Consider the following 24513-nt stretch of genomic DNA (forward strand, 5'->3'; position numbering starts at 1 on the left):
CCTTCTATTAGGCTGAACCATATGAAATTACCAAAATTCAGTTTTGAACTACAGAAACAGTGATTCCATATGGTTTCACCCAGCATAATTTTGTTTTAACCACTGCAGATTTTGTAGCCGTTTGGGCATGGCATCATTTATTCAGCCTATCACTTATTATTGGGCACTTAGTTTCCAATTTTTTTTCAGAATGATTAAAAAATATTGCAATGGAAAACTCTTTTAGCCCATTCTTTGTGGCCTTACTTTTTTCTTTTGGCTGCGTCGGGTCTTAGTTGCGACACGCAGGATCTTCGTTGCAGCACGTGGGCTTCTCTCTAGTTGTGGCGCACCGGCTCCAGAGTGTGTGGGTTCAGTAGTTGCAGCTCCCGGGCTTAGTTGCCCTGTGGCATGTGGGATCTTAGTTCCCCGACCAGGGATTGAACCCCCGTCCCCTGCATTGGAAGTTGAATTCTTTACCACTGGACCACCAGGGAAGTCCCTCTGTGGCCATTCTTACTTAGTATCTTGGGATACATTTCTATAAATGGAATACATTAGATTAAAGGAATGTACATTTTATTTATTATTTTTAAATGAATTTTTATTGGAGTATAATTAATTTACAATGTTGTATTAGTTTCAGGTGTACAGCAAAGCGAATCAGTTATACATATACATGTATCCATTCTTTTTTAGATTATTTTCCCATATGGGTCATTACAGAGTACTGAGTAGAGTTCCCTGTGCTATACAGCAGGTTCTTATTAGTTATCTATTTTATATATAGTAGTGTGTATATGTCAATCCCAATCTCCCAATTTATCCCCCCGCCCCACAAAGGAATGCACAGTTTAAAAGCTTTTGTTGCATACTGAAGGAATAGTCTCTGAGAAGCCAGAGTTTGTTGGGACAAGGTAAGTCTTCTCCCCACTCCCCGGAGGATGGGAGTGTCAGGGGCCCTGGGGGTTATTGCTTCTCCCTAAAGGGCAGTCAAAGGGAAGGAGTTGAAATCAGAAGGGAATCAGAAACTAGGAAGCAGCTGGACATTTACTCCTTGGAGTAGAGAGAGACTGAGGAGGTAATTATGCCTGTAACTCTAAAAAGCTGAACATATGCTGGTTGTAAAACCTGAGAAGGGGGCTTCCCTGGTGGCGCAGTGGTTGGGAGTCCGCCTGCCGATGCAGGGGACACGGGTTCGTGCCCCGGTCCGGGAAGATCCCACATGCTGTATAGCAGCTGAGCCCGTAAGCCATGGCTGCTGGGCCTGTGCGTCTGGAGACTGTGCTCCGCAACGGGAGAGGCCACAACAGTGAGAGGCCCTCGTATTGCGAAAAAAAAACCCAAAAAACCTGAGAGGGCCCATGGCAGCCTTTAGAAGGGACAAAGAGCAAATCTGTGTTTCTTACTCTGATCCATGAAAGAGTTAAATTAGAGAAAAGGAATGTAATGGAGGATTATTTTTCTTTTAACCTGGATCTAATAGAGGAATTTAATCATTTAAAGGGTAAATACAAAGTAGAAGTAACAAAAATATAGACTTTGTAAAACAAACAAACAAACAACCAGTAGCTACCATAGCCTCTGCAATGGCTCCCAGTATTCTCACCTCCTGGAATTCACACTTTTGTGCAATCTCCTGTCCTTGAGAACGGCTAGATTTATTGCCTTGCTGCTAATGAGTAGAATATGGCAGAAGTAATGGGATGCCACTTTTGATAAGATTATAAAAGGACTGTGGCTTCCATCTTGGGTGTTCTCTCAATCTCTCTTGGATTGCTTGTTTCTGGTGGAAATGGTGGAAGTCAGCTGCCGTGTCACAATGCAGCCATGTGGCGAGGCCTCCGTGGGTGAGCTTGGAAGATTTCCTAAGCGACGGCCACAGCCCTGGCTGACACCTCTGTCAGAGAGCCAGAACCTCCCAGTTAAGTCGCTCCCAGATTTTTGATCCAGGGATCAGCTGTTGGTTTTCAGCCTCTAAATTTGGGGGCAATTAGTTGTGCAGGAACAGAGAACAAATACAATAGCTGTTTGTTGAGAACTTACTGTGCAGCAGGTACAGTTCCCTGCACTTTACCTTATGAATTCATTTGGTCTTCACCATGACCCTGTAAGTGCTGTTATTACTCCCATTTTCAGTTGAAGAAACTGAAGTCCAGAAAGGGTTAATAAACTTTCCCAAAGCCATAGAGTTAGAAAGTGGTGAAGCTGGAATCTTATTTGAGGTATTCTGGCACCAGAGTCACGCTCACATAAATAAAGATGAAAAAACAGCTGCTCATATTTCACTGGATAGAGTTGCATTATTTGCCCACGCCTAAAACAAGCAGTTTGGCAAAGGGACTGACTGAATCAGCTTAAACTGATCAACACTTACCACCCCCACTCCCTGCAGGGGCCAGGGAAAGGCTAGGTTCCACCTGAAATTCACAGTTCTGTGAAGTAGGTGAACAAATCTGGCTTTGGATACAAAGGAGGAAGGGTTAATGGTTGCGAGGTGGTAGCTAACTATTGTCTCTTCTGCAGCCTAAGCTGGGTTGTATTATTATTATTTATTTTGGAGGAAGAGAGAAGGGAGTGGTGATGGATAGGGTTTCAGGTTATATAGTCAGAACCTGGTTTACCAGTGATTATATTCATGTTCTCATACCCATTCTTGAAGTCGTGCTAGCTTGGTTCAGAGCCAAGATACTCTTGGAGGCTGTCTGGCACAGTGGTTAAGGTACTAGCTCTAGGACAGATGGATCTTGGTAGCTTCCAGCTGTGTGACTCTGGGCAAGCCACTTTACCTATCCAAAAGTCTGTTTGCTTCTTTGAAATTAGTGATAGAAATATACCGACAAAGGTTGTGGTCAGAATTAAATGAGGTAACATATGTAAAGCATTTGGCACCACGCCTGGCACATAGGAAGAGCTTAACAAATGATAGCCATGATTATATATTACATATCATATAATATATAATAATTAAATAGCATAATTATCATATATCATTATATATTATATCTATACATATAATTATCATTATATATATTATTACATCACAGCACTGCTGATTAATTAAGTGAGAAACACCATGTTGGGCTTATATAGGGATAAAATACACCTTGATATCAGGGAAAACACAGAATCTAGTTAGGGAATTAGTACACTTATCAAAAGATATCCTGATAATATTTAGGAACACATGTTAAGTGACAAATATGAGGCATGTTAAGAATTTAGAGTCAGGGACTTCCTGGGGGGTGCAGTGGTTAAGAATCCGCCTGCCAATGCAGGGGACACGGGTTTGAGCCCTGGTCCAGGAAGATCCCACATGCACGGAGCAACTAAGCCCGTGCGCCACAACTACTGAGCCTGCACTCTAGAGCCCGTGAGCCACAACTACTGAGCCTGCGCTCTAGAGCCTGCGAGCCACAGCTCCTGAGCCCCTGTGCCACAACTACTGAAGCCCGCTTGCCTAGAGCTGGTGCTCCACAACAAGAGAAGCCACCGCAATGAGAAGTCCGTGCACCACAATGAAGAGTCAGTTTTTACATTAAGCATATTCAGATAAAGATAATTAGAAGGTCCTTTGAGTCACACAGTTTTAGAGTTATAAGGGATCATAGAGTTTGTAGGAAAGTAAACTGAAGTCCAAGAGGAATTAAGTGCCTTTACTTCAGGTCATAGTGCAAGCCAGAGGCAGGCTCAGATTTGGGTTCAAATTTGGGCTCTGCCACTGACTAGCTGTGTTCCTTGAGCAAACCAATCACCTCCTCTGAGCCTCATTTGCCTCATCGGCAATATTCTATCATTTTAGACCCCACCCCTGCGACTCCCAACCCACCCCTCAGGGTGGAGACTAAGAGACTTACAGCCCTACTTTACACTGAATTATTTAACATACTGATCCACTTTATATGGTAACCCACATGCACATAAGAAAACTAACACCTCTGAAAGCGGAGTTAGGCTTGCTCACCAGCAGATGCAGGAGAGTGTATGGGAAACCTATGATAGCTAAAGATCAGTACTGTCAAGGGACTTCCCTGGTGGCACAGTGGTTAAGACTCCATGCTCCCAATGCAGGGGGGCTGGGTTTGATCCCTGGTCAGGGAACTAGATCCCACATGCATGCTGCAACTAAGAGTTCACATGCCACAACTAAGGAGCCCATGAACCGCAACTAAGGAGCCTGCCTGCCACAACTAAGATGCGGCACAACCAAATAAATAAATTAATAATTTTTAAAAAGCAGGTTTTGGGGCTTCCCTGTTGGCACAGTGGTCGAGAATCCGCCTGCCAATGCAGGGAACACAGGTTCGAGCCCTGGTCTGGGAGGATCCCACATGCCGTGGAGCAACTAAGCCCGTGTGCCACAACCTCTGAGCCTGCACTCTAGAGCCCACGTGCCACAACTACTGAAGCCCACGTGCCTAGAGCCCGTGCTCCGCAACAAGAGAAGCCACCGCAATGAGAAGCCCGCGCACCGCAATGAAGAACAGCCCCTGCTCGCCGCAACTAGAGAAAGCCCACGCATAGCAATGAAGACCCAATGCAGTCAAAAATAAATAAGTAAATTATTTTTTTTAAAAAAAGCAGGTTTGAAAAAGAAGCAAATAGTACTTTAAAAAGATTAGTACTGTCGATCTAAATGTTATTCTCTTTAATTTTTTAAAAATAGATTTATTTATTTATTTTTGGCTGCATTGGATCTTTTGCTGTGCGCGGGCTTTCTCTAGTTGCAGTGAGCAGGGGGCTACTCTTCTTTGCAGTGCACAGGCTTCTCATTGCGGTGGCTTTTCTTGTTGTGGAGCACGGGTTCTAGGCGCGCAGGCTTCAGTAGTTGAGGCTCACGGGCTCTAAAGCGCAGGCTCAGTAGTTGTGGCGCACGGGCTTCATTGCTCCGCGGCATGTGGGATCTTCCCAGACCAGGGCTTGAACCTGTGTCTCCTGCACTGTCAGGCGGATTCTTGACCACTGCACCACCAGAGAAGTCCCTAAATATCATTGTCTTTCAAATAAGAGACTTCCAGTGACTTCTCTGGTGGTCCATAGGTTAAGACTCCATGCTCCCAATGCAGGGGGCCTGGGTTTGAACCCTGCTCAAGGAACTAGATCCCACATGCATGCCGCAACTAAGAGCCCACGTGCCACAACTAAGGATACCACCTGCTGCAACTAAGACCTGGCACAACCAAATAAATAAATAAATATTTTAAAAAATAAAATAAAATAGGAGACATCCAGAAGCTGATCTCTAAAACCATCTAGTATCCAATTTTGTGAAGTGCCCTGGGAGTGTGGTGGAATCGCTAAGGATGTTCTTCATTTGTACAGATGGATCAGTCCCTTTGTCATGGCCAGGCCTCTCTGCCAAGGTAGTTAGAAGATTCTATAAACAATAAGGTCTTACTGTATAGCACAGGGAACTATATTCAATATTCTGTGATAGGGGATTCCCTGGTGGTCCAGTGGTTAGACTTGGCAATTTCACTGCGGTGGCCCAGGTTCAATCCCTGGTCAGGGAACTGAGATCCTGCAAGACGCACGGCATAGCCAAAAAAAAAAAAAAAAAAAAAAAAAAAAAATCCTGTGATAAACCATATGGAAAAGAATATTAAAAAAGAATGTGTATATATATATGTATATATATAGAACTGAATCACTTTGCTGTACAGCAGAAATTAACACAACATTGTAAATCAACTATACTTCAATTTAAAAATAAAAGATTCTAGAAGTGTCATGGACCTAGAGAGGAAGTCACTGTTTCATATTTAAATATTTTTCCACATAAAGGCTTGAGAGGACTTCCCTGGTGGCGCAGTGGTTAAGAATCCTCCTGCCAATGCAGGAGACACGGTGTTCGAGCCCTGGTCCGGGAAGATGCCACACGCCGTGGAGCAACTAAGCCCGTGCGCCACAACTGCTGAGCCTGTGCTTTAAAGCCCGCAAGCCACAACTACTGAAGCTCGCGCGCCTAGAGCCCGTGCTCCACAACAAGAGAAGCCATTGCTTGCCGTGACTAGAGAAAGCCCACGCACAGCAATGAAGACCCAATGCAGCCAAAAATAAATAAATAAACTTTTAAAAATAAATAAATTTTAAAAAGACTTGAGAAATTTTCCAGTCCTTGAGGGGGACAGGAATGACGACACTTACATAAGAAATAATCCCTTTCCCTGCTTCGTTCTGGCTAAGGCCTAACCTGAGTGCTTACCGCCACCTGGTGGTGTTTAGATGAATAACCATTTTAGGGAAGGGCCGGCACTCCAGTTACTCACTCCCTAGTGACTTAATTCCCAGGCCATTTGTTATCTGCTTGCGTACGTATGTATGTTTAAGTATCTATGTATAAATTTCAACTAACATCTTATTTTAGAATAGTTTTTTATTTACAGAAAAGTTACAAAGATAGTGCAGAGAGTTTTTGTTTGTTTTTAGAATTTTATCATTTTTATTTGCATTTCTTTGATTACTAGAGCAGCCAAATAGCTGTTGATGTCTTTTGGCTATTGGTATTTTTTTCCTTGTACTGTACAGTAGGTCCTTGTTGGTTATCCATTTTACATACAGCAGTGTGTGCAAATCAATCCCAAACTCCCTAACTATCCCTCCCCACCACCCTTCCCCTCTGGTAACCATAAATTCATTCTCTAAGTCTGTGAGTCTGTTTCAGTTTTGTAAATAAGTTCATCTTTTTTTTTTTTTAGATTCCACATATAAGCGATATCATATGGTATTTGTATTTCTCAGTACAGAGTTTGCGTATACTCACGTCGTTTTCCCTATTAACATCTTTAAAGATATTTTTTAAAGTTTATTTATTAATTTATTTATTTTTGGCTGCGTTGAGTCTTCGTTGCTGCATGCAGGCTTTCTCTAGTTGTGGCGAGCGGAGGCTACTCTTTGTTGCAGTGCACAGGCTTCTCATTGCAGTGGCTTGTCTTGTTGCAGAGCATGGGCTCTAGGCATGTGGGCTTCAGTAGTTGTGGCACACAGGTTCAGTAGTTGTGGCTCGTGGGCTCTAGAGTGCAGACTCAGTAGTTGTGGCGCACGGGCTTAGTTGCTCCATGGCATGTGGGATCTGGGATCTTCCCGGACCAGGGCTGGAACCCATCTCCCACATTGGCAGGCGGATTCTTAACAACTACGCCACCAGGGAAGCCGCTAAACATCTTTCATTACCTTAGTAATTTGTCACCTCCGAGAAACTAACATTGATATGTTACTATTAGCTAAAATCTAGACCATATTCAGATTTCATTTCTCTATTAAGGTCTTTTGTTCCAAAATCCCTGCCAGAATACCACATTACATTTAGTTACCAGGTCTCCTTACTCTCCTCTGGTCTGTGACAGTTTCTCAGTCTTGATTTTCATGATCTTGACAGTTTTAAGGAGTGTTGGTTAGGTATTTTGTAGAATGTCTCTCAATGTGGGTTTGTCTGGTGTTTTTCTCATAACTAGACTGGGTTATGGGTTCTGAGGAAATAAAGTGCCCTTGTCATTGCATCGTTATCAGGAATACGAGCCGTCAACGTGAATGATCACTGATATTAACCTTGTCCTAGCAAGGTAGCCCTTGCCACGTTTGTTCACGGAGAGGTTACTATTTTTCCTTTCCATATTCTATGCCTGAGTTCAGCCCACACTTAAAGGGGGACAGGAATAAACTCCAACTCCTAAAGGGGGAAATAGCCACACTAATGATTTGAAATTCTTCTGTAAGGAAAACTGGATTCTTCCCCCACATTTACTTATATCATGATGAACTCATGGATATTTATTTTATACTTTGGGTTATAACCCAATACTACGCTATTCATTTTGTTCCTCAAATTGTAGCTTTCACCAGTGGGAGCTCTTTCAGTCTTGCTCCTGAGTTCCTTTGATGTGTCAACTGATTTTTGCTTTATGAGCACTTCTTTTGCATATTTATTTTTAATATAAAAAAAACACATTTAGGAAACAAAGAACTAAATTACCCTTATAGTCCCATCATCCCAACACAACTGGTACTTTAGTGATCTCTTTGTCATTTACATTTTTGAAACATAGCTTATAAAGAACATGTTTTATTACTTCACCTGATTTCATAAACATAACTGCCATTTTTTACAATTATGTTGTGTTTTCCAGATGCATATGTCAGGACACCTTAAGAAAAGCTCTCTGGAGTCGGACTATGTGCCCCCTGCGCCCCCGCGCCACTGAATCTTTGCTCCTCAATCCTCTCGTCCAGAAAAGGGAGGAAATGATGGTATGTTTTTCACGGAATTTAACACAGCAGCATAGAGTAGATTAACAGCAAGGACTCTAGAAACAGATGGCCTGAGTATAAATCGTGACCCTGGAAGGATTTAGTTAGGAAACCCTGGGCAAGTTACTTAACATCTCTGTGCCACAGTTTCATCTGTAAAATGGGAAAACAAAAGGCCTTGCTTCTCACTATTGTTGGAGGACCAAATGCATTCAGTGGTGCTCAGCATTTATTCCATAGCAAGTGCTCAGTGTCAGCTATCATTGTTGACTCTGGGCAGATCTCCATGGCAGGGCTTATAACCTAAATTTAATCATACAATCTACTCCCCCGCCCCCCCATCTCAGTGCCTCACATGCAGGAGAGGTGCAACATTTTTTTCTAATTAATTAATTAATTAATTTTGGGTGGCTGTGTTGGGTTTTCGTTGCTGTGCGCAGGCTTTCTCTAGTTGCGGTGAGCAGGGGCTACTCTTTGCTGTGGTGCGCGGGCTTCTCGTTGCAGTGGCTTCTCTTGTTGTGGAGCATGGGCTCTAGGCGTGCGAGCTTCAGTAGTTGTGGCGCACGGGCTTAGTTGCTCCGAGGCATGTGGGATCGTCCCAGACCAGGGCTTGAACCCGTGTCCCCTGCATTGGCAGGAGGATTCTTAACCACTGTGCCACCAGGGAAGCCTCGAGGTGCAACATTTATTAACACCCATGTGTGCGCACATTCACAGTGTTTGTTTATCGGCAAAATGCAGCTAATACTTCTTACTACTAAGGTGGCAAATAAATGACTATATGCATATAAACAAGATCAGAATTACACCTTTGAATTTATCCATGTCATCTAGTATTTAGCTTCTCTTTCCTCACCTTTATCGAAGTGTAACTGACAAGTTAAAATTATACATTGGGCTTCCCTGGTGGTGCAGTGGTTGAGAGTCCGCCTGCCGATGCAGGGGACATGGGTTTGTACCCAGGTCCGGGAAGATCCCACATGCCGCGGAGCAGCTGGGCCCGTGAGCCATGGCCGCTGAGCCTGTGCGTCCGGAGCCTGTGCTCCGCAACGGGAGAGGCCACAACAGTGAGAGGCCCGCGTAAAGCAAAAAAAAAAAAAAAAAATTATATACATTTAAGGGGTACAACATGATGGTCTGATGTGTATTTAACCTTCCATAGTGTGAGAACTTATGGGAACTTATAAAGAATGAAACCATGACATGTAGTCATAACAGAAACATTATACTATGCCTTCGAATCTAAACCAAAAACATATATCCCAGAATTGTTTCTTTGGGGGTATTTTTTATTAAAGATAAAGACTTTCAGTCTGATCTTTCAGCAATTTTCATTTTTTCTTCATGCTTTCATTCATTTTTTTTAGAGACCAAATCACTAACCCATGTCCACCCTCCCTGCTGCCTGGGGGTCTTACAGTTTCTCATACTCTGCGCTTCTTAGTGTCCAGTTTGCAGTAGTGATTAAGATGTAGTGCACACTAATGCATACTAAGAGTTCATTTATTAAATGTTAACAATCTCCCCTGCTTCCCCTGGGAGGCTGGGTCCAGACACCCTTAGGATTGCTTCTTTCTTAGCAACGGAACGAACACTGGCCTTGCAGTAAGGCAGATGACAGAATTCTGAAACTAGCTGTTTTCTTATATTGCAGGATTTTTAAGAGGATTAAGTGAGGAAGTACATGGAACATTTAGTTCAGTCTGCCGTGCAGAGGTGAGCAATGTTCCTGTCTTTCTTTTCACCCTCCAGATTCAACGCCCCGATGCCTTTGAACCTGCTACTTGCACTAATTTATACAGTCTCATTTCATCCTATTGTACTTCAGGAGAAGGTCCTGCCAGCACTCTCACTTAGAAAACTACTCCCTACCCACCTGGTCACCAGGAGGAAAGTGTCCAAGGGACTAAGACTGTGCAAGTTCAGTGGTTTTCAGATTCATGCTTTTGGAACCCGTTGTTCAAGTGAAATCTCCCTTGGAAACTTGATACAAACAAACTAGGTAAAAAGGTCATTTTATTCACATTTCTTTATTTTATAAGTTCACATCTATAATTTTGTAACCTATTAAAATGATATTCAGAACTAGATGCTTTGAGACACACATCAGAAATCTGGGGTTAGAGGTAGCAGCTGCAAACTGACCAACTGCAGCATTTAACTCTGCTTCTTGTTTTGATGGCATAGAATCAATAAAATTCCGACTCACACACAAAATAACCTCTTAACCCCTGCTCACGATCTTCATGATTAATGTAGGGCCGTACACAACCCAAAACTATCTATGACACATTATCACATCTGACAGCTACACTTGCACCTATTATCACACAAGCTGACATCTGGACGAGATGGGATCAGCATGTGCACCTGAGCCTTGGTTGTACTCTCAGAGTATCACATGTGCGTAGTGATGAGACTTTTTGTACAACTGTGTGTGATAAAAAAAAAAATTCACAGGGTGAATTTAAATATATAAATACCAGTGCAGTACTACATCCTTCTAGTCAATGACACATTTAGGAGACATTAAATGGGCACAGAAATGACAAAGGATTATACCGAGAACTGCACAAAAATGAGTTACTTGGCAACACAAGATAGGGACTGGTTAATGTCCGTCACTGAGCATACAGACTGTTCTACCTTATGCTCTGCTCACTGCCGGAGAGCCCTTCCTGATTTCCCAAGATTCAGGTGAAATGCCCCTCTAATCCTGCCTGGAGGAGGGCCTCCTCCTCCTCCTCAGCTGCCTCTTCATCCTTTACTAGTGTCAGTAACTGCAGTAAGCCAGGGCTGAGCCGTCCTCTGACAGAGCAAACTTCCTGCGCGGCGTGCTGTGGACTGCTCCAGCAATGACTTGCTCCAGGCGGGCCTGATTCACAACTTCTTGCTCAACTGCTCCTCTCTCTACCAGTTTCTGTAGTGAACGCTCCAGCCTTAGTACATACGCAGACAATTTTTTTTCATCCTTCTGGTAAGTGGTCAGATACTTGACCCGCAACACCCTAGGATTATCGGTAACCCCAAATACCTGCTCCAGAGCATGCAGGCATTCAGGGACTGTAATTAAAGGACTGTTTATCTTGAGGACGCGAATGATATCAGATGCCGGGCCTCTAAGGCTCTCTAGCAATCGCTTTCTTTTTTCGGCATCTGACACCTGCCATGTCTTCATCATTTGAATGGCATGAAACAGCCAGGATTCAAACTCTTCTTCTTCTGGAGGATCACTGCCTGAGAATACTCTCAGCCTTTTGTATTCCAGGTGTTGCAGGGCAGGCTGAAGAGCCTCATCTAATGCCTGTGGCAACAATAGGGGCCCGCACTTCTGGGATCATGTCATCTAGTATTTAGCTTCTCTTTCCTCACCTTTATCGAAGTGTAACTGACAAGTTAAAATTTTATACATTTAAGGGGTACAACATGACGGTTTGATGTGTATTTAACCTTCCATAGTGTGAGAACTTATGGGAACTTATAAAGAATGAAACCATGACATTTAGTCAAAACATGACACTTAGTCATAACAGAAACATTATACTATGCCTTCGGATCATGTCCTGGTCTAGGTCAAAAAGGTCGTTTCCATGCCCAAGAGCTCTGGTAAACTCACCCAATGTCACGCCCTCTCCCTCTTGGAATTCATGTAACCTGCTTAAAAATTCATTGTCTGGGTCAGGGGTCTTAAAGATCACTCTCCAGGCACCCCCGCTTCCGGGTATCTCTTTAGGGACCAGAGCATGACTCGTCTCCTCAGTTAAGTCCTATTAAGGCTGCATTCCTGTTCTCTTCCCTCCGGAACATCCTCCCGAGCAGTCGGTACTCGCTCAAGGGAGCTAAACCAGATCGCAGAGCCTCCTCAATTTCTGCCCTTTACAGGTCGGGGGGATGCCGGCAATCAACAGCGCTTTCCGTGGGTTTACATCCATCCCCCTACACCAGTCTTCTAAGAGCCTCAACGTCATGATGCCCAAAACAACACATGTAAATTCCAATTTGTCCCGGCCACTGATGCCACTGCAATTCACAGTATTCCTCCGCGGTAACCGAGTTAAGTCTCGTCAACGTCTTCAGTTCCGACGGGCAGTGAAGATGAAGTAGTCACGTTAGTTCGTTATAAATGAATAACCCGAGCCCGGAGAAGCCCCGCGCACCCGCGCCGGCGGCCGGCCGCACTGCGGCAAGCAGCCACCTTACCCTCTCCCGGCCTCGGGCGCCCCGCAGCAGACAGCGGGGTCCCACTTCCCCTCGCAGTTATCTAGTAGTCATGTCTGGGTCCGTCGCCGGTGGCCGAGGCGCCAGGGCCTGCTTCCGACGCTTCCCGGGCGGCCAGGTCCGAGGAGCGGGAGAGCGGCCTCTCCTGCACTTGGATGGACACTCGAGAGGGATATCCGAACTGCGCAGAGTCGCGCCGGGGGATGGCTGATCGCCCGTTGCTCCGGTGCTCTCCGCGGCGAGGAACGACGGGGGCGATCAGAGCCGCGGGCGAAGCGCCAGGGAGAGGCTTTGAGGAGGGCTGAAGCGGCCAGGCCCACACTGCCGCCCCCCTGAAGGGTAGCGCCACAACCGACGCCTCCGTAGCCTCCCCCTAGTCCCAGCAGAGCTGTTCCGGGCGCGCTCGGGGAGGCGGTGCCGCGGCGGAGGCTCCCTGACGTCACGAGGGAGCGGGCCTTTCGGGGGCGGGGCAAGCGCGCTTCCGGCCCGAGCCGGAAGCCCCGACTGTGGCAGCATCCGGGACGGCGGGCGGGAGGGCCAACCGGGACAGGAGGTGAGATCCGGGACCTGCCCAGCTCTGCAGGCTGCCTGTGGCCGCTGCCGGGCACTGGGCTCCCGGCGCTGCAAGGCGGAGAGGCCCGGGTCTGGCGCCGCCCGCGCAGCCCTGTCGCGGCGGCGGGCGCTGCAGCACGACAGGGGGCGGGGCCGGCTGCAGGGGAGGCCAGGGTGGCTGGGGAGCCTCCTGGCTGGGCCGAGTGACACAGGCTGGGGTTCCGGCAGCGGCGACAGGGGCCGGGCCGCCGCGTGACCGGCTGCAGTCACGCTGTGCTTAATCACAATAAGCTTTTGCTCCAGGCTGGCCGTGTTCACCATTCTCCCAGCCGGTGACCCCGGGGATTTCTTTTATGGTGGCTTTCTCTGAAATGCCAAAGCCACCCGATTATTCAGAGCTGAGTGACTCTTTAACGCTTGCCGTGGGAACAGGAAGATTTTCGGGACCACTGTAAGTGTTTAAGAGTTGCTGTCTTAACTTGGGGGCTCCGACATTGGTTTGACTTGTAGAACCAAGTTTTCATGTCTGAAGCAATACTGTTAATTCAGAAAGTATTTGAAGTATAGAAGTGAAATGTTCCCTAGGAAACTAGTTTAATTACAATTTAAGGGAACGTGTGCTGAACCTGTTTAAGCCAGATTTAGTGATTTATTTATCTGTGGGATTCAGTAAAAAGCACACATAATATATACTGAAACTTTACTTCCGCGTAACTATTACATAAAACAACCTGTAAGATGTTTATATTTCTTAATAGATGTAAATTTAATTTAGTTATTTTAAACCTCAAATGTGTTAGGGAGTATTTTAGAGCTCATTGGACAAAAAGTAAGTACATTTGGAATAGTTGACATGACAGCATTACTAGACCCTCACTGTGTTATTGTTGTTTTAACTCAAAGGCACAGAGCATGGAGAATGATGAACTTCCGTCAGCGTATGGGATGGATTGGAGTGGGATTGTATCTGTTAGCAAGTGCAGCAGCATTTTACTATGTTTTTGAAATCAACGAGACTTACAATAGGCTGGCCTTGGAACACATTCAACAGCACCCAGAGGAGCCCCTTGAAGGAACCACATGGACACACTCCTTGAAAGCTCGGTTACTCTCCCTGCCTTTTTGGTTTTGGACAGTTATTTTTCTGATACCTTACTTGCAGATGTTTTTGTTCCTTTATTCTTGTACAAGAGCTGACCCCAAAACGATGGGCTACTGTATTATTCCCATATGCTTGGCAGTTATATGCAATCGCCACCAGGCATTTGTCAAGGCTTCTAACCAGATCAGCAGACTACAACTGATTGACACATAAAATCAGTCACTATTTTTTCCTTACAAGTACAAAACTGCCAGTATTGTATGAAGCCTGATCACAAGACTGCAGTTTCTTCACAGATCTCAGGAAGCTGTGGTGGGGCAGAGGCTTTTTAAAGAATGTGACTAGGGGACTATCTTTATCTGAATATTGAATTTTTAGGTAAAGCCTGTGATACAGTACTACAAAATCATGTTGATGACTTCAGATTTTGGAAGTAAAATTTTATCTGTTATTTGCATTCTTTAGAAACTTGAATAAGTACCTGGATTCATATTTTTATTCTACTGTGCAACATAATGATGATTCAGAAATTTTTCCTTTGGGGAAAAAATGAACATTTCCATTGTGTTTAATGTAAAAAGGTCCAAACATGGTCATAAAATTTAAATTTTATACAATTACTTGGCTTGTTTTAAAATTCTTCAGACTAAAACACCAATTCATCCTGTTGTAGCTAAGCCAACTATTTATGCTTGTTTGCTATCAGCTTGTGAGAAATTGGTATAAAATTATTGAGGTGATGGCTGTCTTGAGAAGCAAAATGTGTTCTTCGTTTTGGTAATGCTACTGGCATTAATTAGCTAGAATTATTCATGCAACTTTTTTTTTTAAACTACTTGGGAAGAGACTAAGTGTTTGAAAGTTGAGAAATCTAACACATAGAAGATAAAAACAAGGTGTTCAGCGAAAATACTTCAGCCAGTCCCTGTCAGATGTGTGACATCTAAAAGATGCTCTCAAGTCATCGTCCTGATTTTCTTTTCTGCCTAAGGTCCAGTCTTCAGACGTTAGGTTAATTGCATGAAGATGTGATCCCTGTACTGCCTCCTTTGCATCTGTACTTACTACCTCATGTCTGGTAACAATACAAGTAACTAAAACATGGAAAATTAGATATTAGGATTATTTTTCTTCTTTTCTGGGTGAGATCAAGATATATTTTTATACAGTTATGTCATCAATACCAGGGAAATGTTTACACTGACCGATTTGAATAAGAATCGTAACATTTTTTGGTGCTTTCTCCGTTGGGCCCTGTCCTAAGAGCTTTACATGAATTAACTCATTTAGTCCTCCCAACAACCCTATGAGATAACAGCTATTATTATCCAGATTTTACAGATGAGGACCGTGAGGTGGAGAAGTTAAGTAACTTGCCAAAGGTTACACAGCCAAGAAGCAGAGCCAGAGTTCTAACCTGGCATCTGATGCCTTTATTCCTATCACTGAACTGTAGTGCTTCTCACAAATGACAAATGTTTCAGCACTGGGTACTGTCTGCCTAACCATGCTAAAGATTGGAAAAGAACTGAGAAAGGTTTTTCTCAATTTGTGTGAGCTACTGAAAATCGAAAAGTTTTCAAGCAACCTCAACCTTTACCTTATATCAGGTTTGACCAGAATGGAAGGCTGAGCATTCCGTAGCAAGCTTTTACCTGAAAGATAAAGCAGGTACTCTTGTAACTCAAAAGCAGCGTGATCAGATTCTTCTGTTCTTCTCCAATTAATCTCATTTCTCTCCTTTACTACTTCCAAAGGTCTAGTTACTGAAATGATGTATTTTTTGCTACAATACACTGAATCTTCAAATTAAGCAGCAGTTTGAAATATATGTTTCTGCAAGGGTCAGATAACCAAATCACTTGTATCTTTTGAATACTTACTAAAAGTATGCATGCTGCAGGCAAGTTTCCTGAATGATACACATTCATGCTGCACAGGAGTCCTATGAGGCAGGTATGTATTGGTACTAGTACCATTTTACAGAAGAGGAAAATGAGGAAACCTGAAGCACATACCAATTAATAACTTGCTCATGGTCACACAGCAAGTGGAAGGGCTAGGATTTGAACCCAGGATATCTGGTTTCAGATCTCCAGCTCTATCATTCCACTATACTGCTTGTCAAAAAAAAGATTAAGGAAAGTCATTGAGCAGTTTCTTGTTTTGTCTTGAGGCAGTGATAGTTTGGAAATGATTTAAGGAAATGATTTCCATTATTTTTTGTTTTATAAATGCTTGATGTAATGCAGGGTTTGTGAGTTTGCTATTTGTCTTGTAAGGTAGTAATTCCTTTTTATTGAAGTAGACTTTCTTACACTTACGATTCTAGTATTTTGGGATTTGGTGAGCAAATGCTCAGTCCATCTCTTTCTTTCAAGATATTGCCTTGATAGTAGAAATATTAAAATAATTAGAGTAGGAGTAATGTAGAATTTCCAAATGCAATCACAAAGGTTTAGACTGCAGGGTTAATCTGTTTTTTGATTATTTAGGAATTAATTATCCAAGTTTTAGATCATTCCTATTTTGTCAATGGCTATTTAATAGTTCAAAGCACTCTTTTGGTAAAGAGAGAAAGGTGAAATTAGTCCTTAGCTCTATTAGATTGAGGTGGAGGTTGAAACCAATGGATAGGAGACCTGTGTATTGTAACAGATCACTTATTTCATAGTCACATCACAATACAAAAAGCTGTGAATACAGGATTAGATAATGAGATAAATGGCAAATGTAGAAAGTGCTTCAGGGATTTTAGGGAAGGGACGCATCCTAGGATCTATAGCTACTCAGTGATATTTGCTTCCAAATTGAGAAAGACAGTTACAGCTCCTAGTGGGTTTTTTTTTTTTAATATTTATTTATTTTATTTGGCTGCGTCGGGTCTTAGTTGCTGCATGCAGGCTCTTTGTTGTGGCACTGGGCTTCTAATTGTGGTACGTGGGCTCTAGAGCGAGCGGGCTTAGTTGCCCTGCAGCATATGGGATCTTAGTTCCCCAACCAGGGATCGAACATGTGCCCCCTGCAGTGGCGGGGCGCAGAGTCCTAACCACTGGACCGCCAGGGAATTCCCAAATTTTCTGGTTTTAAAGAGGCTACCAGCTTCAAAGTAAAAAATGTGATTCCCCAAGTTTAGAATTTGATTCTACTTCAAACAAAGCTTTTATAATTAACAAGCTTTTCTTTGCAAAAGTGGAATCATCAGATAAAGTGCTACAAGAGTAACAGCACCCATAAAATAATCAAACCTCTATGTTTGTTCACCATGGGTAGTGTTAAAGTCTATGTTAAGATTATCTGGTGTTGATTTCCTTCTTGATGGATTTAATGTTCTCAATCTCCAAATCACTGGCAGAAAAGCTTACCGCAGTACCACATGACTCATTTTTGCATCAAGTATGTGCCATCACTTTATAAATTCTCCAATATGTTGATAAAGTTCCATATAACTCTGGACCATGGTTGGGAATCATTATGCATTGGTATTTTTGTTTTGGTCTAAGGCAGTGAGTGGGTCTTGAACTGTGGCTGAATGTTAGAATCACTCAAGGAAATAAAAAACAAAGCAAAACTCCTCATAAACAATGCCAGGGTCCCTCCCAACTATCAATCCCTGGGGGGAGGGGCCAAGGCAATCCTGTTTTAGGAGGTCTTCAAGCAAGTCTATTAGGTTGAGAGTTACTGGGCCAGGGGTTTTCACGCACCATAAAGCTTCATCTGTTACTCCTGAGAACTGTGTTTGTCTTTGGAACAGTGTCAACAATTATTTCATGGTAGGCTTACCCCAGCTGTCTGAATTGTGCAAATCTTTAAAAAGGTGTCTATATATTTTCTCTTCTTTTTTTCCAAGGTTTAAATAGACTTTATTGTTAAATAGACTTATAAACTAACATATGTGGTCCCAGGATATCAAGAATGGAGAAAGAGAGGTCATGAAGGTCAGCTGCAGAAGGTCACTAACTGAAGACCATGATCTAGGGGAGGCCAGCCAGGAATGCAGTAGACATGATCAGGACAGGCTGGGGGTGGTCATGTCACAGATAAGGGAAAGGACAGCCCTCTTTACTCCTGCTTCTTGTAGCTCTCCAGGTGTGACAAGACCCTGCCCCAGGCAGGAGGAAACAGGAAGCAGGAGGTGAGCCCAGTGGCAACATCCATGGTCCTGAGCTGCTCCCATGGTGGCTTGGAATGCATCTGGGCATGCAGCACCGGGAGCTGCAGGCCGGGCCTGTCAGGCCCCTCAGCAGCAGTGGCGGCAGAGTAGACATGACCATACCAGGTAGACTGCAGACAGCTGCCAGCCAGAGCCCAAGATCGGGAATGAGATGTCTATATTTTGTGATTCTGATTCCTATCGTCCAATTTATCCTCAGTACACTTCTGTCAGGCTTTTGCCTCCCACTCTACCAAAGCTGCTCTCTTGTCAAGAGGTTGCCAGTCATTTACATGTAACAACCCAATGGTAAAGTCTCAGTCCTCAAATTACTTTTTTTTTTTTTGGCTGTGTCGTGCCTTGTGGGATCTTGGTTCCCTGACCAGGGATTGAACCTGGGCTCTTGGCAGTGAAAGCATGGAGTCCTAACTACTGGACTGCCAGGGAATTTCCCCTCAAATTATTTTTTTTAATGGATTAAAAAAAAACATGTATGTATGTATGTATGTATGTATGTATGTATGTATGTAGGTTGCGCCAGGTCTTAGTTGCGGCAGGCGGACTCTTAGTTGCACCATGCATGTGGGATCTAGATCCCCCACCAGGGATCGAACCCAGGCCCCCTTCATTGGGAGCACAGAGTCTTACCACTGGACCAACAGAGAAGTCCCTCTAATTACTTTTTGACACACTCCCTTGTCCTTGGGCTATTTTCTTCGGTTGGCTTCTGGATCAGTACTGCCCAATAGAATTTTAGTGATGTTGGAAATGTTCTGTATCTGTGCTGTCCCTATGAATAGCCAGGAGCCACATGAAATGAGCCCTTGAGATGTGGCCAGTGCGGCTGAGGAACTGAATTTTAAATTTTAATTAAACAGTCACATGTGGCTAGTAGCTACCATGTATTAGTCCAATTCTAGATACCTTTCTGATTTGCTTCCTTCCTCACCAGCTTCTCCTGTCCCCTTTGCTGTTTCCTCTTTGAGGATCTGCCCAATCTCCAAGTGTTGGCATTTATGCCCCAGTTCTCTTTTCTACACTTAATCCCTTGTCATCGCATCCAGGCTCATGGCTTTAAAACCCAGATTTCTATCACTTCCTTGATCTCTCTCTTGAGCTCCAGACTTGAATATCTAACTGCCTACTTGATATTTACTAAGATATCTTACCAGGCACCTGAAACTTAACCTGTCTATAAAGATAAGATGCTGGTCTCTCCACCCACCAAAATCTGCTCAAGTCCCCTAAAAGTCTACTATGAAACAAGAGGCGAGGGATCATTTTAGAAGTTATTCCTCTCAAACATCCTTCTATAGCTCCCCTTTCTCAGAATAAAAGCCAAAGCCCTTAACATGGCACACAAAGTTCTAAGTAAGTGGCCCTCGACTTCGACTTCATTTTCTACAATCCCCTCCACCCCTTGCTCCACTCCAGCCACACATGCCAGAAAAACATGTTTCAGGGCCTCTGGGCTCAGTGTACCTTCTGCCTGGATGCTCAGCCCTGACCGGCTCCATCATCTTCTTCAGACCTTTGCTCAACTGTCAGCTTAGTGAGGCTGCCTCTGACCACACTTTAAGCATCTGCCTCCCCCGTTTTTCTCCAGAGCACTTACTGTCATATGACATGTTATACATTTTGTCAGGATCTAAACTTCATGAGGGCAGGGATTTTGTCTGTTTATGCCATGTGCCCCATGCCCAGAACAGTGCCTGCCACATAGTAGGTGCTCAGTAATTATTTACTACATGAGTGATTTTTATTGCCATTCAACAACTCTCTCACGAGGCTGCAAAACAATCTAGAGAATAAAGTTCCTAAGTGCATAGCATAATTTGTCATGTGTTCTAGGTAAGTTTGGTTACTAAGCTCTTTCCAGTTTCAGCATGTAGGGATATATTCTTTTCAAGGCCAAGATTTAAAATGAGTCTCTCAATTTATTTTTTCCAACAGTTCTTGTGATGTTGGCTGTCTTGGGATTTTCCTTATTCATGCGAAAAAAACATAGACCGCAGTCACAAACAAGGTTTTAAGTGGTGGTTAGTCTTGAGAAATTCTTAAGTTACAATCATGAAAACAATGGTTTCCTAAACCACCAAACATACACAGCAAGTATCATGAGGACATCTTAGAGCTACAGCACACACTTTCAGTACTCTGGTATCAAGGGGCAATACCTTGGCCCTATAAAGCACTCATTTAAACTAGTAATGTGCTTCCAGAAGTTACTTCTATACCCAGCAGAATTTCTGGCATAAGAGTAAATTTCTATTTAAAACTGTACCCCAATTGCCTTGTTGCTGCCCCAAAGTGAGCTGCTACTTTTTAAAAGATTTAAATAGAGGCTTACTGTCTAGCATTCACTGTTTCCTGGACCATGTCTTTATTTTATTTTATTTTTTTAATTATTTTTTTGGCTGCGTTTTGGTCTTCGCTGTTGCACGTGGCTTTCTCTAGTGGCAAGCAGGCCACTCTTCGCTGCGGTGCGTGGGCTTCTCATTGCAGTGGCTTCTCTTGTTGCAGGCAAGGGCTCTAGGCAGGTGGGCTTCAGTAGTTGTGGCACGTGGGCTTCAGTAGTTGTGGCACGTGGGCTTCAGTAGTTGTGGCTCACAGGCTCTAGAGCGCAGGCTCAGTAGCTGTGGCGCATGGGCTTAGTTGCTCCGTGACATGTGGGATCTTCCCGGACCAGGGCTTCAAACCGCATCCCCTACATTGGCAGGTGGATTCTTAACCACTGCGCCACCTGGAAGTCTGGACCATGTCTTTAAATAGAGCAACTCTGATCCCAAAGGTCACCTGAGAACTGGAATAGTTACAATAACATTGGAAAATTCTTTTTAAACTTTGAGAATACTGCACTGACTAGAGGGTTAAGGCTGGGCCCATCAGTTTTAGAAATACCTCCTCCCTTTCATTAATGGTACCCTATTCTCATATTTAGCCCAGCTCTGGTAAACCTCTTTAGAAGTTGCATACTCCCTCTTCTGACAAAGTAGTGTCAGATGGGAAATGTGGACATTTTGTTTTGATTAAGTCTGTATTTGTTAATTTTTGCCCTGAATTACATACATGACAATGTTTTAAACTACTGAGCCTGCACGTCTGGAGCCTGTGCTCTGCAGCGGGAGAGGCCATGACAGTGAGAGGCCCGTGCACCGCAATGAAGAGTGGCCCCCGTTTGCCACAACTAGAGAAAGCCCTTGCACAGAAACGAAGACCCAACACAGCCATAAATAAATAAATAAATAAATTAATTAATTTTTAAAAAGTAACTGTTCAAAAACATAAATAAAATAAACTGTTAATATGGCTGATCTGCCCTTATTAAAAAAGCATGACTTTTTTGTTTTTCTGTTTGTGTAGAAAAATATGTAACATATGCTTTTTTAAAAAAGCAAAGAGAGGGCTTCCCTGGTGGCGCAGTGGTTGAGAGTCTGTCTGCCAATGCAGGGGACACGGGTTCGTGCCCTGGTCCGGGAAGATCCCACATGCCACCGAGCAACTAAGCCCATGCGCCACAACTACTGAGCCTGTGCTCCAGAGCCCGTGAGCCACAACTACTGAGCCCACGTGCCACAACTACTGAAGCCCACGTGCCTAGAGCCCGTGCTCTGCAACAAGAGGAGCCACCACAGTGAGAACCCGACGCACCACAACCAAGAGTAGTTGCTCACAGCAACTAGAGAAAGCCCATGCAAAGCAATGAAGACCCAATGCAGCCAAAAATAAAATAAATTAAAAAAAAAAAAAGCAAAGAGAACAAGGCATACAATGAAAAGTCTCGCTCTCACTCCTAACCCCAACTTCTTCTTCCAGGTGCACTTTGACTATCCTTTCAGAGACACTATATGCATATCTAGCCAATATTCTCCACTAGAAGCATTCTGCACTCTGTTCTACATTTTGCTAGTTTTCATTTAACATCATATACTGCATATTGACCTTAACAACACATAGAGCTATACCTTGGTCTTTTTTTAATGGCTGCACAGAATTATTGCACTAATGTGCTTCTTTTTAATTTAATTAACTAGGGTCTTCTGCTGATGAACATTTAGGTTGTTTACAATCATTTGTTACCAAGAATAATGCTACAATGAATAGTTTTATATATTTATCTGTGCATATGTGTGCTATTAACCATAGGATAAATTTCTATTAGTGAAACTGTTGGGTCAAAGAGCACACACATTTAACTTTTTTTTTTTTTTTGCGGTACGCGGGCCTCTCACTGCTGTGGCCTCTCCCGTTGCGGAGCACAGGCCCCGGGCTCACGGGCCCAGCCACTCCGTGGCATGTGGGATCTTCCCGGACCGGGGCACGAACCCGTGTCCCCTGCATCGGCAGGCGGACTCTCAACCACTGCGCCACCACGGAAGCCCCGCACATTTAACATTTTGACAGAATCGTCAACTTGACTTTTGAAGAGCTTATACCAATTTACACTCTCACCACCAATATATTATGGACTTCACACCCTTTCCAGCTCAATATTGCATCAAAACTTTTGCCCTTTCAGTCTGAGAAGTAAGAAAACAGTACTGCATTGTGGTTTTACTTTTCATTTCTTTGAAGTGAAATTTTCTGTTGTCTTTCTGACTGGTACATGTGACAGCTATAAAAGGAATTTTAGTTCTTAGTCATTTCTGTTGAAAATACTAAATACTTTTTTTTTTTTTTTTTTTTTTTGGTGGTATGCGGGCCTCTCACTGTTGTGGCCTCTCCCGTTGCGGAGCACAGGCTCCGGATGCGCAGGCTCAGCGGCCATGACTCACGGGCCTAGCTGCTCCGCGGCATGTGGGATCTTCCCAGACCGGGCCACGAACCCGTGTCCCCTGCATCAGCAGGCGGACTCTCAACCACTGCGCCACCAGGGAAGCCCTAATACTAAATACTTTTTCCCGCTTTGGCTTTTAACCTCATTTACAGAATGTTCAGAAATTTTCATTATTATATAATTGCATTTACTAATCTTTTCTATCACGGTGTCTGGATTTCTAAAAATCTTCCTTAGGTAACCTTCCTCACTCTGAGACTATAAAAACTCTTAGTCCATTTTCTTTTAGTACTTTTACAGGTTTTTTTTTTTAAATACTAAACATCTTGAATCTACCTGAAATTTATTATGCCCTAGGTAGTGAGAAAAGAACCAACTTCATCACAAAAACTAACCAACTTGTTTCTCATCTGTTAAAACCGAAAGTGTTATTTTACAAATATTCTCCAATTTCTATAATAATTTTACACTCTAATCTTACTATATACTTAAATGTGCAAGATGACATCACAAGATGATTGTAGTACGATTAATTTCCCCAACATGTTAAAGCCTAGGTTTTTAAGATGTCTTATGTATGCATCTTACTGCAATATGTTGGATAAGAAATGATATTTTACGTTTGTAGATTGAACAGTTCTACCGAGAAATAGGTGTATCTTTAATAGGCTAAATAGGATCTAGCGAAAAGTACTACATAATAAACTGAGGGCCACAGATGTCTCTGATTTTTCCATCTGGAAGAAAACAAACTTTATTTCCTTAAAAATACAAGCCTTCTCATTAAAAGTTTAAAAAAAATATTGCGGGACTTCCCTGGTGGCGCAGTGGTTAAGAATCCGCCTGCCAATGGAGGGGACACGGGTTCGAGCCCTGGTCTGGGAGGATCCCACATACCGCGGAGCAACTAAGCCCGTGCGCCACAACTACTGAAGCCCGCGTGCCACAACTACTGAAGCCTGCGCGTCTAGAGCCTGTGCTCCACAACAAAGAGAAGCCACCGCAATGAGAAGCCCGCGCACCACAACGAATTGTAGCCCCCACTCACCACAACTAGAGAATGCCCGCGCACAGCAACGAAGACCCAACGCTGCCAAAAAGTAAATAAATTTATAAAAAAAAAATTTGAGCAGCTTGAAGAAATAATTCTAATAAAGTACATTTTATGAGGGGGTAAGTACAGGGGGCCAGGTTCCACAGAAACATATAATATGGGGCCCTAACATTGTCTCAGAAGCTGAGAAAGTTCTGCTGAAGGAAATGTTTAAATGTTCAAACTTCCTATCTAATATTACAGCCAAGTAACAGCAACCTATTATAAAAGAGTAAAAATTCTTGTCCTTGACCACAGAACTCTATTAAAATAAGTATTTAATGCGACACAAAAGCACTTACATATATACATATTTGCATATGTCCATATATTTCATATTTAGAACTCCGTATGTTTCATATTTTAAAAGATTATCTAAGGGCTTCCCTGGT

At 43.4% G+C, this 24513-nt stretch overlaps 2 protein-coding genes across 2 annotated transcripts in view; one reads left to right on the forward strand and one right to left on the reverse strand.

The window, feature by feature from the left end:
- The window catches only part of GON7 (GON7 subunit of KEOPS complex), a gene marked incomplete at its 5' end in the record, with an annotated part of 50445 nt that overhangs the window by 21292 nt on the left and 4640 nt on the right, over nucleotides 1–24513 (reverse strand). The window lies entirely within an intron of this gene.
- On the forward strand, nucleotides 13350–14311 carry LYSET (lysosomal enzyme trafficking factor; the record flags this gene model as incomplete). The annotated part of the gene is made up of 2 exons (XM_079701365.1): nucleotides 13350–13447; nucleotides 13900–14311. 2 exons carry the CDS (start codon nucleotides 13350–13352, stop codon nucleotides 14309–14311), a joined length of 510 nt encoding a protein of 169 aa, XP_079557491.1.

Source organism: Hyperoodon ampullatus (assembly GCF_949752795.1).
Source record: "Hyperoodon ampullatus genome assembly, chromosome: 3".
Taxonomy (NCBI): domain Eukaryota; kingdom Metazoa; phylum Chordata; class Mammalia; order Artiodactyla; family Ziphiidae; genus Hyperoodon; species Hyperoodon ampullatus.